This window comes from Platalea leucorodia (genome assembly GCF_965183815.1).
Source record: "Platalea leucorodia genome assembly, chromosome: 10".
In the NCBI taxonomy this organism is placed as follows: Eukaryota; Metazoa; Chordata; class Aves; order Pelecaniformes; family Threskiornithidae; genus Platalea; species Platalea leucorodia.
The window spans coordinates 1,708,477-1,726,201 of record NC_138832.1 but is presented as its reverse complement, the minus strand read 5'-3'; the positions used below and the strand labels follow the sequence as shown (position 1 = coordinate 1,726,201).

Genomic DNA, 17,725 nt, shown 5'->3' with positions numbered 1-17,725 from the left:
CAGACACACACTCAATATTATACACATCCATAGAGAAGACAGCGGGAAGTGAACTATTTTCTTCGCTAGTTACCCCCCCGTTACTTAGGGTCTCCCCCCTCCCTCCCCCCCGGTCCGTGACTCGGAACAACACGACAGCAGAGCAGCGCACACCTGCCTGTGAGAAGGGGACAGCAAAACCTGTTCTACGGCAGACACGGACACACCGACAAACATCAGCAATTCCCACACAACAGGGGTATGTACAGAGGAGGGGGCTGAGCTTCCCGCCGGCGCTGGGACCCGGCTACGTCAGCTGGGACGGTGGGTACGGGGGGGACGCCAGAGTGAAATGGGAAAGAACATCCCGGCTTCCTCCTGCGGGCCAGCTCAGCCGGAGGGGAAGGGACAGGGCTCTGGGGAACAAAAGATCAGCGAGGCGACTTGCCGCCAGCAAGCCAACGCGGGGACTACCAGCTCCCGGTCCGAGGCTGCCCCTTCCCCTCCCTCGAGGGGCCGCAGGCTGCGTCAGTGACCGACAGCCACCCTGCTGGGGGAGCGTCACCCACCACCGACCGCCGGCGTCCCCGCCCGTCACGCTGCCGTCAGTCGCTCTCCTGCCCGCTAGCATCCCCCGGCAGCATGACGTGGCTAAGAGCCACCCGCCTGCTTTATTCTCCTCGCTGTCAACAAACCTACAGACTTCTGGTTAGGACAGACGGATGAAAACCCCCAGTAAAAGTCTCTGAAAAGCTCTATTAACATAATTAGAAACCAGGGGCAGGGGGAAGAGGAGGCATTTCCCAACCTCCGAGGTCGAGAAGCTACACCAAAATTCACTTCAGCAGCATACGTTCCTCCATTCCTCTGCCCAGGTCTGACAATAAATCCCTGCCACTGCTCATCTCAGCTTTGGCAACGTTACAGCTGAACACGATTCCAAAAGTGAAATGGCTACTAGCCCCATCCCCCAGAAGGCTACTACAAAGGCAGAAGCAGCTACGCATGACTTCATCAAGCAGCAACCTAGGTACAAGAGCAGAGCAGCTACCGCTGGCCTCCCATCTGCTGCAGCTCTCCTGCTCCGCCTGAAGAAGCTCCCATCTACGTGAGGATGAACAGGAGAACAGAGACCAGGGAAGGAGCCTGAGCAGCACCCATGACTCCCAGGGCAGGTACTGCCCCCGGAGTGATGGATTTTGGGTAACTGTTTGCTTTCGCTGTTGACAGACAGGACCCAGGTCCCTACAAACCACCCTGAGGATCTCTCCCCACCCAGCCCCGTGCTGCAGAGCCTCTGCGCCCTCTTCCTTCCCCTCCTCTGGCAGCCAACACTCACCGAGCGCCAGCGTCCTCTGGACGGGAAGATATTCCAACCGAGGAGAGCAGCCTGTGGGATGTCTCTGCTACACAAACGGGAGCAACGAGGCCAAAGCTATCAGAGTTTGGGGGTTTCCAGTGCTGCGTGTAACACGAGGGGCAAAACTCAGAAGTCGTGAGCAAGAGTTAGCCAAGATCATCCACAGAAAGGAGAAACTGAGGAGCTAATATTGTGTGTGCCCTGCAGGAAGCGAAAGCCTACAAACAGATAACCTGTATTGTCCAAAAAGGCAAGGCCAAGTCAAACCGACCGGTTTAAAAGGAGCAGCCTTTCAACAGAGGAAGTGGGGATGCGGGACAAAGACAGGGCTGGAGGGGACGGGGAACTAGTTACGATGCAAGGCAGTAAGGAAGGTGGAAAGCCCACCCCCAAGCTTTATTTTTGTCTTCCCTAACTCGGTGGCTTTTCCATTGCATTCACAAGATACATCTGAGCAGACAGGCTCAAGGTGGGGAAGAGGGGGAGAAGGGGAGGAAGAGAGGGAGTGTAAAGGGCACCGCAGTGCCAAAGTGCAACAACATAAAAAAATAAAATAAAAGACAGGACACTCATTCTGCACTCAGGGCTCATACCATGCAGTAAGAGGGGCGGCCGGGGCTGCTCCCCACCAGTAAACAGGGAGTTCGCTCGCTTAGTAGATTGGTTTTTCAGCCCACAAAGTAGGGTTGCCTAGCCAATGAGCGGTGATGTTCTTCGGTGAGACTGGCCGGTTGGGGAATGTGCTGCTACAGAACGGGCCTGTTAGCAGGAGCACCCGCTCTCCGTGACTGGCTGCTCAGGAGGTTTCTCTAGTTTGATGTCAATCACTGCAGGAGACAAGTTAAGGAAATCGCCCGGCTCAAGGAAAAACAGGGAGGAGAGAACAGAGAAAGGGATCGGTACCTGCAAAGGCCGTTAGCTGTCCCTTCTTGGTAAGGGCAGGTGTTGTAGCAGAGCAGAACATATCCTGCCTGAGCAGGATTAACTGCAAAACCAGTGGACTGGGAATGTCAAGACCAGTCAGAGGACAGAGCCCAACTGGACAGGCCTGCACACAAGACAGCCCTGTGCAAAAAGAGGAAAATATTATGGTATTTTAAAACTATGCAGATTGTGTCCTAAGCCTAAGTGGGGAAAGCAGAACTCGTGCTTCCTAGTATAAGCAGTTGGGTACATTTATATACAGACCACAAGCAGGGTCCTCAATTTATGCCCATAGGTAAGCACCACACTATTCTGCTGTTCCAGCCATATCCCTGCAAAACCCCGGGAAGGCTCATCCCCACCCCGTGCCAAAAAGTCAGCCAGCCCAACCTAACGAAAGATAACTGCCAAATTCTATGAGAACAGGGAAGTTACGGATGAAAAAAGCAAGGATACTGTCTTCTTTGCTCTTCTCTGGTGTGCTGTCCATCCCAGGTAAGGCAGCAGCCACACGACGGAAAAGCTGAAACGTAGCAATAGGTAAAGCTGAAGGTTTGTCAGAAAAAAATGCATGTTAAAAAACACTGCCTTACAGCAGATCTCAGAATCCGAATTGTACAAACTTGTTACGCAGCTACTTTAGCAAGCAAAGCAATGATCAACAAATGCCACGAGAATTTCACCTAAGAAATTTAATGGGTTTTATTAAAGAAGTTATTCAATGCCTCCAAAACAGTTTTATTTTACTTGTTCTTTCTTGAACGCAACATGGAATTAATTAGTAACAGCCCTTCTAGGGACGCAGAGAACAATTCCCTCCTGCACTCAGTAAGCGTGTCACCTGCCATTTCCAGCCTCGACTGCAATGTTACAGTGCACGACTCGGGATTTCTGATAAGCAACCTCGCAAGAGACCGAAGGTTTAAGAAGTTTATGGAATAACGGGTTTTACAGCCCATCCTTTCAGTTTAGTCCTGCTGCAAAACAGCCACGTGTGAGCGGAACAGCTGGCTCAAGTGAGCTGGGTTTAAGCTATTAAGGCTGGGCTAGACCTGGGCAGGACTATCATATCCCCATACAAAACAGAAAATGGTTTTGCATAATTTTTCAAGTCAATGCTTAGAGCTCCTCCTGCTGACATTAACGCAGCAGCTAACACGCTACAGATGCTGCTAGGCAGTCTGATGAGGTGCTGCGTAAAGAACGAGAGGAATCACCAGCTAATGATGATTTTTCTCCCAGTAGCTTGGCAGGGGCCTCTCATCCACCCCTCCAAATTGCGTTACTTGGAAAACCAAGCCACTGAGGTACCAGCGAGGTGCTGCAGTGAGCATCCTTCGAGGCACAGAAGTTCTCACCGCAAACACCCACTAGGCAAATAAAGCAACAGGACGTTAGAACCAAAGGCTGAAGTGGATTCAATCCAGAATAGCCAAAAGAAAAACAAGCCCAAGTCTCCTAACCCCACTGTGAGGTTCTCCTAAGCAGCGGGTGTGCCGCAAGCCGGTAAGCACGTTTCCCAGCTGACACCAGTAGCACTTATGCTCCCTGCAGATCCCGTGTGGCTGCCTTACTCCCCAAGTTCTGTCACGCTTCAGAGCGATGCCTGAACTAGGGGAGAGTGGGATCACATTATAGCAACAGGCAGCGGGCACAAACTGAAATACGAGAAATTCTGTTTAAACGTAAGAAAAGTTTAAAGTTTTTTTTACTGTCTGGATAGTCAAACACCGTGACAGGCTGCCTGGAGAGCCAGAGTCTCTATCCTTTGAGGTATTCCAAACCCAACTGGAATCAGTTCTGGGCAGCCTGCTCTGAGCGTGAGGGTTGGACTAGACGATCTCCAGAGATCCCTTCCAACCTCAACTATTCTAAGATTTTCCTCTGCGGCTTGCAAACAGAAGCAGGAGCTTCTACTCTAGGGCGTCAGCATATGCAATTATCCCCACCGATGTCAACATTGATTTTAGAAAACAGGGCATTAACTGTTAACAAAAGCAAAGGGAATGTACAAAGTTACGTTTGACCGGCTGCACAAAATAGCGGCGTTCCCATCCCTCAGCACATTCCGTTTTTACACTCTCCTTTCTTTCAAGGTAGGTTGGCTTAGCTTTAACGGGGAATCATTGACTTGACAGGAAAGGAGCTTCCACTAGATAAAGCAGCAGCAGCAGCGCTCATGGGGCAAGAAGCATTTCAGGGGTTGACAGTACATACAAGCAAATAGCTGATGGAACACGAACCCTAAGCAGAAGCTTAATCCTCCCACATACCAGAGCAGTAACGTACAGATTTCCTGTCTTTAGAACAGAACATCGATCTACCTGTTTCACATTGTATCCAGTCTTTGCACTGGTCTCAATAAACATCACATTCAGCTCTTTGGCTCTCTGTTCACCTTCTTCTGTAGTGATTTGCCTGGACAAAGATGCAAACAGAAGCAGAAAGACAGAAAGGAAGAACAGACAGGAAGAGTTAGAGATTCTGTGACCGAGCCGCTCTTCAAGGGAGGGCCGCTTCGCCACCCCTCACGAGAGCGCGTCGGTCACCAATGGAGACCTCAGGACCTCTCTCTCGGCCTTTAAGGCCCCCAGGTCCTCCAGCCAACAATGAAACAAGCTCAGGTTACCCAGGGAACGCCTGGACTTAGGACTATTAAGAACGAATGATCAGCAGGGGATGAAGTTCGTGCGGTGCATTTGAGCCTCATTCGTGGCATCCTCGAGGGAAGGAAGAATCCCCGTACGCTGCAGCTGATAGAAAAAGCAGCTTCCCACAAGTCGACGGAAGGGGAGTCCGTGAGGCGACAAAGATGTCAGAAAGGCTCCAGCAGCAAGTACAGCGCAACAGCGAGTGCTGGGCTGCTGCCTGCCAGCGAGCACCCGCAAACGCATCTCGGATCAATACCCTGTACATACCTGCTTCACATCATAGCCTGCTTTAGCACTGGTTTCAATATACATCATACTCAGTTCTGGGGCTTTTCTCTCACCCTCCTCTATAGAAACCTGTCTACAGCACTGAGAACAAATCACAGAAAAGAAAAACCAAACCCAAGAAAAATAGTCCAAAAATGATAAAAAGAAAACTGCAGGAAAAAGCCAGCCACCAACTGAAGCAACACTAACAGGAAAGAAAAACTTAGCAGGCTGCAGCACATAAGAAGAGTGCTATTTTTAGTTCAGCTTTTTGGCCTCAGAACTTAACTTGCACCATCACTCGGTTTTTACCATAGGATGAGCAGCTTCCAAGACGCTGTATTCTATTTCACAAAACACGACCAAGCTCAGACTGATACTGTGGCTTTGTCCAGCCTTCAAAGGCCCAGTATTTCAGCCCAACACAAATCTAACTTCCTTTTAAAAGAAAGGCAAGGCACCTTCTTTTACTGAGACCTGGATATACGCCATAATTCCAAATTCTAGCCTGGACCAGGACTAGTGACACTCACATTAAACTTCTACAATAAGAATTTCTAGTGCTACATGAACTTCAACTGTAGCTGTGTTCCAGTTTTCTGGTATTTTTAATTCTTATGGCAGCGCTGGGCCAGCTGTCCTGCACGCACACTCTACATCACCTATGTGCTACCAGGAAATAATCCAAGGCAGAAAATATCCCATCGGGTTTTCCAGTTCCACACGAAATTGGATTTTGATAGAAATTCAAAAGCCTCAAATCTAAACGCCAGATTATTCAGTTAGGGAGCTGTGGTTATTTCTAGCTCCCAGGAGGGCGTAAGAGGTACTAAGGCGTCAACATCCAGAGCTGGCTCAAGTAGAACATCTCGGATTTTGCTCAGTTGCTTTTGTAAGCTGATTTCAGACACCAGACTGATCTGAGGTCTTGCCACCTGGAATTCTTAATCCAAATCAGCTATACACATTTTTATCATATTTCTGAAGCTCCGAGCACCAAGTTTCACCTATATTTCCAAAGTGCAATGCACAGGACACTTAGAATGGCCCCCCACTGGAAGCGGGAAAAGCCAAACAGTTGTTAAGAGTAAGGTGGTCTGCGTGGCGGACACAGAACACGTTTCTGTAAGAACCATCAGTACAAAGCCCACGCAGCGCCCAGTTGGAGCCTAACTTTATCCTTTTCCCCACTGACTCAAACCACCTGCCAGTATCAGAGCTGCCGATGCTTTTCCTGCCTGGCATGGCGAACCAAAAACTAACAGCATGACTTGTACAGCGACAAAGGGCAGAAAGCATGTCCTGACACCACACCGCGCAGCCGGGGGTGCCAGCTATCGTCTCATATGAGCATTTGGACACCACCAAAACCAGAAGGGAAAAACCACATCACAATACACTCTGAAGCAATGTACTGCAGCAGGGACTAAAGCAAGGCTTAGAATTTAAAATGTGATAGCCTCCGACAATGAAACGGTCAGACGCTGTTAGGCCCATCATCCCAAGAGCGAGCGTAAACAAACAGGCAGTTCAGACACCAGCACAAGATTTTTCTGAGAAAACATTTCTCTTCCACCTGTAAGGCTTTTCACGCTGTTATCTTTTGATCAGAAGCATCTCGTGAACAGCCAAAGGATAAGGTTTTGATTTCATAAGATCTCATTTCGTTGTGAGACCCAGGTGTCTCCCTGTTCTGCCTTTTTGAGATGCTTTCTTTTGCATCCGATAAAAATTCCCCATCACTTCAATGCTTCCTATCTCCTATGACATAGGAAGCACACATTTTAGAGTACCTGGTGTACGTGAAGATAGTTCAGTTTAAAGTATTGGGACTGTAAGGAACTGCATGGCCTACTCCATCTTCCCTTTGCCAACTACTGACACTAACCATTAAAAATAAAAATCTTTCCTTATCTGCTCTGTTTCTGATGTCTTCACAAAGAATGAAGTCTCTGAAAACATTAAACAAAATTTTTGCTAAACCAACAATCAAGAGAAAAATTTGAAACAGAAACACAAAAGCGCAAGCCTGTGGTCTTCTGAGAAACTATTACATTGGTTATGTTGGTTAAAGTGGCATTTTAAGATTAAGAGTTTTAAAAACATAATTTTAGGACATGTCCCAAAACATTTACATCTCTTGCAGAAGTCTCTTTTTGCTAATCTAGTTTCCCCTCATGCATCCACAACATCACAGTTTGTGTTATATTGGACATGAAATTTATGCTCGGAGGGAAACCTCTTAGATTTATACTGTAAAGTTTCGTGCTGCATCTTGTAACAAGAAGAAACTTCACTATGAACTTGCAGTTCACATGCAGGAAGAGTCATGTAAATAGGATTATTGAAAAAACGCAGATTTCCTTGCTTCTGCAAGGCATCTTTTTGGCTTTATCTCAGCATGAAAAGAGAAGTCAGACAAAATACACTATTGAGAAACATGGTCTAGAGATACTTCAGTAAAAGGAATTTTTTTAGGTGGGTTTGTTTTAACCAAAACTATTTGTAGAATAGCAAAATAGATTAACTTTGCATATTCTGAAACCAGAAATCTGGATTTCATGGCAAGCTATTTATGCTTCGTTTAAAATCAACAATTGTTTTGAAGACAGACTAGTTGGCCAGTTCCTCGCTTTTACTGGTCAGAGCAGCAAGGCCGCCAGCTCCCCTCCATTACCTCTTGTCTGCCAGGTCAGTTTTGTTCCCCACCAACATGATGATGACGTCGCTTCCCCTCTCTGTCCGAACGTCATCAATCCACTTGGAGGTTTGCTGGAAAGAATTCAAGTCTGTAGGGAAGAATTAAATGGGAATGTGAGGATAAAACTTCTTTTCAGAGAGGCAGAATGCTATGCTTGTACCCAGGTGCTTCCCCAAATCTCCCCACACCAAATATAAAGGACCCATAAATTGTTTTCTGCTCAGACAGAAAAACGGGGTGAGGGAAAACTGTTTCTAACGTTAGTCATCTTTTTGCAGAACTGGTTCTAACATACGAGTTCTGCTTACAGGGAGTATTTCAAATAACGAGACACCAAAGCATCACTCACTTGTAATGTCATAGACTACCACGGCAATAGTGGAGTCACGGATGTAGCTGGGAATGAGACTGCGGAACCGCTCCTGGCCTGCTGTGTCCCAAAGCTGCAGCCGAACCTGCTGGTACCAGGCCAGGGAGAGCAGAGAGAGAGAGAGCAAGAGAGAAAAGAGAGGAGGAAACTGTCCTTTAGAGAAAAGGCCATTTCTAGAATTAACTGTATGCAGCTCAGTCTGAGAAGCTGAGGCTGACCTTGTAATCTTGCCCCAAATACCCAAACCCCACAGAAGTTGGCTTTTCTGACTCTCTTTATTGATAATGTGCTTTAATTGCCTCCTTTGCTTGCCTAGAGATTCTGCTGTTTCCCCAGTCACCGCATCCCAAAGAGCTCTGGGTTACGGCTACTACGTCCAGTCACTGCTGACAGCGGTAGCTAACAAGTAATACCGAGCTCTTCTACCCAGGATTACAGATGGGGTCTTCCCAGGACTCCCAGCCTACAGCATCTCAGATCAAGGCTTTTTGGGCCATTCCCAGATGACAGACATGCAATTCCCTCAGCCCAGACACCACGTCGTAAACCAGCATCCATTCTCCAGCATCAAGCATCCAGAAGATGGCAAAGGGGGTTTTCATGCAAGATTAAGGCAATCAATAATTTAAGTTCCAGCAGAAACAAAAGCTTCACATGACATAAAGGGCATGGGGTTCTCCCATTCAGGTAAGCCAAGAGTCAGAAACAAGCACCAGTGCTACGAGAGGTACAGTTTGATCTCCAGGACTATGCCCAAACACAAACTGGCCTATTCTATACGATAGCTCGAAGGTCTGGAACCTGCCTATTTGAAACAGCAATGGTCAAAACACGCCCAGCTACCAGAGCGAGCGCTAGACAAAAGCGTTTCACAACTGGGAGCGATACCATTTCCTTCCAAGCCATTACCCCACGCAGCTAGCTGTACAAACAGCACTACGCTGCCAGAAAACACCGCCGCTATTGGCATTCCCAACAGGCGCGAGTCTTATAGGAGGGCAGATACTGGTTCCCAGCTCAATTACGTGAATTGGTTAGATGTGCTCACAAAGCCACTTGCTCAGCAACGAGGGAGAGCAGCGGTTTCCACACAGAGCAGTGGTTAACAAGGCAGCTTGCAGGAGACTGGCTACAAGGCAGAAAGCAGTTTCAGAAGGACCAGGAATTGGCTTGTTTAGAAAAGAAACAGAGGCTGGACAGAGCACGTGTCTGCAAAGTGTCTTGCTAAAAGCAGATTCAAAACAACATCGTATCTACATCAGGATATGTAGATCTGATGCCCTGGGGCTTAAGGAAGATTAGGGCTTATAGTTAATGCAATTAGCTCATGCTTCGTTTTGAAGGCAGCCTTGATTACAGCAGCAAAAGTCAGGGCTCCTCACTCCCCCAGGAAGCTCAGGGGGACAAACTCCAAGCACTTGGACAATATTACACCAGTGCTGGAAGATCAGATGGATAACGGCAGCTTCTGGCTCTTGCTTCTCGACTTCACAACGAGCTTCCGCACAGTCCCCAAGACACTGCTGCTACACCAGACTGCTCACCCAGAAAGTTTACCAAGGTGGTGATTTAAACACTCCAACCTTCAGACTCCCAGTCAAAAAGGCAACAAGAGGAAGGACCACAGAGCTGGGGAAGAACTGGTCCCGGTAATCTTGTTGTAGTGAAGGGTAACACTATTTGAGGGAAGGCCTTCAGCTAGTACGCAGGTACCATGCAGGCACCCCTGAAGCGACCTGAGAAAGTCAGCTGCAGTATTTCTGTGGCTTCTTGTTTCTAGAAGTCCAAGTTTGCGTGCATCCATTTTGGAGGGGAAGAGAAAATATAAATAACCCACTCAAATATGACAGCGTGCTAACAACCCTACCGGTCTGGAAGGACGAAAGGTCCTCAACCAAGAATTCACCCAGCCCCTCTCAGAAACAAGGTAACTGGCTCAGAAAGGGACCCCAGTTGCAGTATGGACTTGCACCCTGGATCTCTCCACGGGCCACTCGCGTTTCAAGATGCCCTGTAGATTAACAACAGCTAAGCAATCTCTCTTTTTTCTTCTCAGCTCACCACATACTAGCTAACGGTTTCTCTCTACTAGTCGTACCTTGGCTGGCACTTAAGTACGTCCTGTGGGACTGCCCCTATTTTACACTACCATGACCAGCATTAACTTAGGGGAGACTATCTGATGTTCCCAAACACAGTTACCACTGAAGACAATGCAAATATATAGCTCTTAAGAGCGGTAAAGGAAACTGTGTTTTCCTAATCCCACTAGTGCTCACCATCATCACGCTCTCAGAATTACATGAGCATGTTCCTTCAATAACACAAGAAAACTAAACACCTCTCAGTCACTAAGAACAAAGAGCAGTAACAAGAAAAACATGAAATTAACTGAAACGATCAGACCATTACCAAGGCATGGTGAGATCAGCTATCACTTAATTATTTTTGACACGTCTGGAAGCTGTTAAGAAAAGCCTAGACTGGGGTAAGATTTTTCCAGCTGCTTGGATAAACAGCATCCTGTACCTGTCACGAGAGTGGGGAGAAAAGACGCCAACCTGCGCAGCCTGCCACGCTGTCTCACCTAGATGTGTTCCCAGCACAGTCATCACGTCCACATCTCAGCACTCCTCAAACCCCAGACAGATCACTTCAGTTTTACATTAGTCTGCACCAAACCAGAAATCCTCCCAGAGTCAACTACTTCAGCTACAGAAGTGGGAGGAAGACCATATAATTATTTGCCCTCAATATGCAAGATAAATTGTTAACAGAAGTTTACTGTTTGTTAAGCACTTCTGTTAACCTAAGCAAAACAAACCACCAGTCTGTAAAGCCTCACTTTAAGCTAGTTTGTGACAGAATAAAGGTGGGCCAGAGGTTTTTCATCTGCATTATGTTCTTTACTTCAACTTTGTCCACGTGGTGTTGGCTCACTGGTATATATCCAGTCTAGATATTTACGGTGATACTGTAGCTTAACCAAAAAAGCCAGATCAAGTAGAATCAATAACAAGGAGTGATAATGAAATAATTGTATTCATATCATCATGTCTTACACTAAAACATTCATGCCAAGAGTTACAAAAGCTTGTTTATTCTTTAGAAATTATGGTAGTTACATCTCATCTCTTTCAAAAGCTCTCTGGTTACTCATATGAATTGCCAGCTCTCTTCTTCAATGAAATGGAGCCTTGAATCCTCATAAGACTCTGCATAGCTTTTATTTAAATGAGCATTGTACTGTTTTAGCTACTCTGACAGCATTCCTTTGCTTTGGCATCTGAAGTCATTACTTGTATTACCTCTCTTGTTATCCAGAAAGGAAAACAACATTGCTTCTGAGGTTAAAAAAAAAAAAAAAAAAACAAAAAAAACCCAAAAAAACCCCAACAAACCCCACAACCCAAACGAGAAAGAGTAAAAAGCTTTCCAAAGGCTACCAATCACCTTTCATTCCAGCCAGGACAGACACACGAGAAGTCACAATCCCTGTTCACCTACCTGCCAGTCCTCTGTGTATCACTTCCGTAGTTTGAGCTTTGAGCAGACCAGAATTTTCCAGTTCCCCAGTTTCTGTATTATGGGATGGAGTTACCGTTGGCTGTGGGGGAAGATGCTCTGCTACTTCCCCTCAGCTCATGAAACACCTACGGTCCTGGGGCCGAGGGCCTATCTCAGCTCCTTTCAGATAACACCACCACTTCCAACGCATAAAAGGCACATTTTAAAAGCGAGGTCCCTGCAGACACTCCGGCTCAATACCTACTTGTAATGTCAAAGACAATGACAGCCACAGCAGAGTCACGGATGTAGCTGGGAATGAGGCTGCGGAACCTCTCCTGGCCGGCTGTATCCCACAGCTGCAGCCTGATCTGGGAAATGGAAAAGCGTAGGGGAAGAGAGAAGGGGAAGAGCAGGAAAATGGAAAACAAAACCAAAACAAGTGAAATAAAAATCAAAAGAAAAAAATTGCAAGGCAAAAATAATGCAACAAAAGGAAAGTTAAAATGGAACAGAAATGTGAAAAGAGCCAACAATCCTCACTGCATTCTCACATTAACCTCAGCCTAGTGTGCCTGAGAGACCTCCCTCCCTCCACAGACCCATTAATAACTCACACACATGAACATGTTCTTCCATTTAATCACAAAACCAAGATACCCCTAAAACACCTTCTCACACCATCTGCTAACAGGGGAAACAAGCATACATACCTGGGTGCATCCTGCCACGTCAGGACGCTGCCTGTAACGGCCACACCAGCAGACCGCAGCCTACAGCTGATGGGGTCACTCCTAACCACAAGGACACCATCACCCCGCCACCGATGAATCTACTGGAAAGCGCGGCGTCAAGTACTGAGCCACAGCAGTGGGGTACAAGCCTGGACAGCAAACACCCTCTAGACTGGCTTATCTTGGGCTGAAATCCAATGAGTCTGGGAAGATATCGAGACAGAGTGAAGGAAACACTACTCGGGTCTTCCAAGAACGAGGTTGTAGCTGTAACATGGAACTGTTGGCCTGATGGTCGGGACTGAGGATGGGGCTTCTCGAGGCCCCAGTTCACTTAGTGCCACAGCTCCCAGTGGACTGGCAACGTGCTGGAAACGGCACACTTACAGTTGTCCTCTACAGGAGACGGCTTTGAAGAACCCAGCTCCACATGTACTTGTCCCTTCTGCTGGCCAGTACGGGCTACCCGGGCCACACTTAGAGCTGAGTGATCTGGCACAGGTATAATTTCAGGATAGATTATTTGGTGTAAGGACATATCAAATATGCCAAAGCATACGCTGCAGTTTGAGGCTTAGCATTCTTCATTTCAAGCACAGCAGTCAAAGCCTTGTGCAAAATACAGCATTAGCCATATCCGAGAAAGTATTTCGATGTCTGAATTTTCCTAGCTTGTGTGCTTATATTTCTCCCTCCTCTTATCTACGTTCAACACCTCTCTGCTATTTAAACAGGCTTTATGGGCTCTGTGGACCACTTACATAATCAGGAAAGCTAACAGTACATCCTCCAATATCGGAAAGAAAATAGTATTTTCTGGATAGCAGGCCAGCAGGTGAATGACATCCGGGCCCACCCAACCCTAAGAAATCAAGACTACACTGCTGAAAACAGTACACAGGCATTCCAGCTTGCCTTCATGGGTGTCAAGCAGAAATCCCAGGATCTCCTTCTTCTTCTGCCACTGTCAGTACCATTGGAGAAAGTTATCCAAGTAGTTTTTCCCGAACAAAGATTAAGAAAGGTCTTTTCTAGTACTGAATCACTGGTAAGATGGCAGAGCAGCACTCGGGAACTCACCACGCACACTGGGCTGAGACTTCTTCAGAAGCAACAGACCCAAAGCAACACAAAGGACTTCCATCGCACCACTGGCCCCTTCCTCCCCTCAACAGTTTCATACTTCTCAGCCAGCAGTAAAACTAGCAAAAAGGCAAAACATGAACTAATGAGAAGACAAATACTGAAAGACAGGAGAGGGATGTGAGGGATCTCTTTATGCAAAAAGGAATCTCATGCAAGCTAAATCCAAAATTGCTTTATGAACAGTACCTCAGAACCGCATTACAACAGGAGCCTTTCTGCGAGGAGGAGCTATACCACCACCAGTAATCACGAATGACTTCAAGACCTGGAACTGCCTGGGGTCTGCCCAGACCCATTTACACTGACGATCCCAGAGGCAGAGCGGCAAATTCTGGGAGCAAACTACGCCTAAGGCACATAGAGCAGACAGCCCACTCCCCGGGATACGGACATTAGCTTGCCCCAATTTTGCATGAAAGATTTTCTGACTTCATTCTAGAGGTGTCAGATATTAACAAGCATCAGAAACAGGAGAGCGGGTCAGTGGTTTGATTCAACAAAGGCCGTCCCTCTGAGGCTGCTGTGGGATTTCAGCAGCCATTGGAGGAACGGCCAGGCGAAGCGGCACGCACGGCAACTGCCGCTCCCATGACTGCAGTTGCCTTGCTCTCACACAGATGCCTCACTTACCGTGCGATCTTCAAGATACATTGTTTTTGACAGGAAATCAATTCCAATGGTCGCCTGAAAAGAAGAAAAGCATTAGTAACTGCAACTTGCCTTCCAGCATCTGCAAATCAGATCTTTCTACACAAACTCTCAAAAACGTTCACAAACTTATAATTGAGCCGTTGAGGTCATTTGCCTTCAATACAGTTGATAAAAACAAAGCAATCTGGATATCTGCACCATCTGCATTTCACATCATTCTTCTAACACTTAACTGCACAAGAACTGTGAGTCTGCATTTTAGCCTCAGACATTCACGCATCTTAACACGGATCGTATCTGAACTGGCATCTCTTTCTGGTCTACCATAATTCAGCCTGGTAAGAATTATCTTATTAGAAGTAACCAAAAGGTAGAGCAAATTACACATACAAACTGCAGGCAACTGTGCTGAAAGCTAAAAAGCAATGCTTATTCAGGACTTTCCAATTGAGAATATGCTTCCAGCGACATTCAGAAGCTTCATTTCCCGGGCAGTTCTTTCTGTAATTCTCCTTCCATTCCCATTTCCACTGCTGTACAGCAATTTCAGTACAAAGACATCTAAAATAATTTACTGAGGTAGATGCGCTCTCAGGCACTTAAATCAAGCAGATGTCCTAGCCCATCATAACCCGGGAAACAGGAGACAGGTTACTGATGTAACAGATTTGAGTATTTCAAACAGATTATCTCCGGTCTTAACAAACACAGGCAGCATAACGTGTTCTGGAAGGGCTCCATCAGAACGTGAACCCTTTAGCATTGGACGACACCACAACAGTCAGTTTCTGTAGGCAGTGCGGACTTCTGGGAGTCCTATTTTCCGCAGCCAGGACACAGTTTAGAACAACTACAATAAGCAGATAAATCCACGAGAGCAAAAGTCAGGAAAAGAAACACGGCAAGCACAAGAGGATCCAGTTCCAGTGCATGACTTGTCCTCAAGAAAACAGTCTTCTCTTTCTCTTCCACCTTAAAATTACTCCAGTCTAAACCAGTAACTCTTTCTGGCCTGAATTAAAAGAGAACACCATAGTCTCATCCTCCTCTGTTATTCCCTTGAAATACCGCTAAGCGCTTTTGATGCGACTAACCCTTCCTGAAATCTTCAGGCCTCTTACGCACCTTCAGCTTTTCATCTGCAGCTTCTTCATCCCTACCCTACTCTTTCCCTGCTGAGATTTCCCCAGCTTTTTCTATCTATAGCCTTTTAGTTAAAAAATAAAATAAAATAAACTAATAAAAAAACATTGAGAGAGAGAGAATATACCATGCTGGCTTCTTGCAGATCTATCTAGACACTCTGGACTCAGATGCTAGAGACCAAGAACCATCATAAGCACGTTTGCACCTTGTTCTTTCTCTCTGTTTCCTGAGACTTCCATATCCATCATCAGGCATCCTGACCATCCTCTTCTCTGTCAGCCAACCCCATAAACCCATGTTTCTCCCTGTTTTCCTCAAGGCTTCTCACATATCCAGACAGGATCTAAACCTTGCTTCTTTTTTGTACACTGTATTTCCTGACATCATACCAGATGCTTGGGCTTCATCGTGAAGTCTCAACTCCATTTCAAGGCACAATACAACCTTACATATGATATTGAACTGGTATCTCACGGAGAAACATGCTCGCCCCTAACAGTTCTCACAGGCGTACATTTTCATAGTGGGGAATAGATTTACCCATATATATTAGAGAAAAAACAAAAACAAACCAAAAAACCAACAACTACCACATACCTGGTAAGTATTGTCAAAACTGTCATACATAAACCTGGTGATCAGAGAGGTCTTCCCAACTACAAAAGAAAAGAAAAATTACTTTCAAGCAGCAGTGGAAAAAAATGACCACTGCTTTGGGAGTGACACGCCGGTAGCGCCAATCATCAGAATGAAATTTCCCATCTAAGGCTATTTCCCAGCTACAGCCTCCTGCGAAACAACCAGCCAAGAAATTCACTAAATGACAGAAGTACGTGAAGCCAAATCAACCTCAGTAGGTCAAAAATTAATCACGATGAAAACCTGGTCCTCAAATTAGGTACGTTGTGATGCACGTGACAAAGAGTGATTTGTTTGCTTCAAGCAAGCAATAAATCTGCTTTGTTACCCATATTTTGCTACTTATGTAATCACCAAGTCTAGGACTTACAGGCATAAACATCAAAACAAGACACTATTTACCCGCCTCTGGCTGGATAGAAAAGCAACATTCAAGACTTACATCCTTTCTTCTCAACAAGATTTTAGATAGAGAATAAACTTTGGTGGCTTGCCTAAAAGCTTTAAATCTATGTCTCCAAATATTATCAAGAGACAAAGTGCAGAACTGACGAGAAACGGGAACGAAAGAGAGGATCTCCAATCCTCCCTCAGGAAGCTGGAGGAAGCCAAGAAAAATTCAAAGGACATGGATGGAAGAGAAGAGGGAAAAGGAATACACTGCCTAGAAAGGCTGTGAAACTGTGAACGCTGGAGAGGGTTAAAGACAGGTTAGACAAATGTCTGTCAGCAGCAGTGTCGATCCTGCCTCGGTAAGGCAGGGGAATCAGACAACTTCTGGAAATTCCTCCAAGACCTACAGTTCTGGGACCGAGGAGGAGGGAAGCAGTAAGAGATCTAAAGAAAATAATACAGCAAAGAATACCACAATTTCAAGAAAAAGATACAACTCATCCATATATTATGAGGGAGGGGGTACAAAAGGGAGGCAACTTCCAGGTAAAACAAAAAAAATGAAGACGTAAGGGAGGCGACGGCCACGCCATACGAGCAGCGCTGCTCTGCCATTTGTTTTCTCTCCCGTATATGCCACACGCCCGGTGCGGACGCGGCCGGGGACACAACAGGCGGGGCGGAGCAGCAGCCCGAGAGCCACCGCATCCCTCCCAGGCGCCGGCCAGGCCCGGCCCGGCCCCGCCAAGCCCCGCGCCCCCCCGGCAGCGCGGCTGCGGGCGCACTGCGGGCCGGCCCGGGGCGGGGGGGGGGAAGGGAGGCCCGGCCGCGGCGGGCGGCCAGGCCCTCCGGGCAGGCAGAGCGGGGGAAACGGGGCCCCAGGCCCTCGCCCGCCGCCGGCGGAGGCCTGAGGCCGGGCCACGGCGGGGCCGCCCCTCCCTCGGGCGGGGGAAGGCCCTCAACGCTTCCTCTCCCCTAACGGCTCCCGCCGCCCCCCCAGCGCCAGGCCCGCGGCGGCTCCCCGCCCGCCCCGCTCACCGCTCTGCTCGCCCAGGAAGACGAGCTTGAACTTCCGCAGCGGGTTCCCGAACTCGCCGCCGCTGCCGGGGGCGGACATGGCGGCGCGGGGAGGCCGAGCCGGAGCCGTGACTGAGGAGAAGCAGAGACCGCCGAGCGCCCACCGCCGCCGCCGCCCCGCCCGCTGCGCGTCACTTCCGCCGGCGTCGCCCGCGCGTCACCCCGCCCCGCCCCCGGGGC

General features: G+C 47.5%; 1 protein-coding gene across 4 annotated transcripts; it reads right to left on the bottom strand.

The window, feature by feature from the left end:
* Positions 1-108: 108 nt before the first annotated feature.
* Positions 109-17,663, bottom strand: RAB41 (RAB41, member RAS oncogene family). Of its 4 annotated transcripts, none has more exons than XM_082323232.1 (9): positions 17,507-17,646; positions 16,034-16,092; positions 14,270-14,323; positions 12,025-12,130; positions 8,232-8,340; positions 7,859-7,970; positions 4,588-4,681; positions 2,720-2,786; positions 109-2,166 (listed from the first exon to the last, which is right to left on the bottom strand). In XM_082323232.1, exons 2-9 carry the CDS (start codon positions 16,057-16,059, stop codon positions 2,102-2,104), a joined length of 633 nt encoding a protein of 210 aa, XP_082179358.1. In that variant the 5' UTR covers positions 16,060-16,092; positions 17,507-17,646; the 3' UTR covers positions 109-2,101. The 4 variants fall into 4 exon arrangements, 3 of the variants coding, with proteins under 3 accessions (XP_082179358.1, XP_082179357.1, XP_082179359.1); XR_014229348.1 differs by lacking the exon at positions 12,025-12,130 and having other exon boundaries at positions 110-1,440; positions 1,933-2,166; positions 8,232-8,337; positions 17,507-17,663; XM_082323233.1 differs by having other exon boundaries at positions 111-2,166; positions 8,232-8,337.
* Positions 17,664-17,725: the final 62 nt, after the last annotated feature.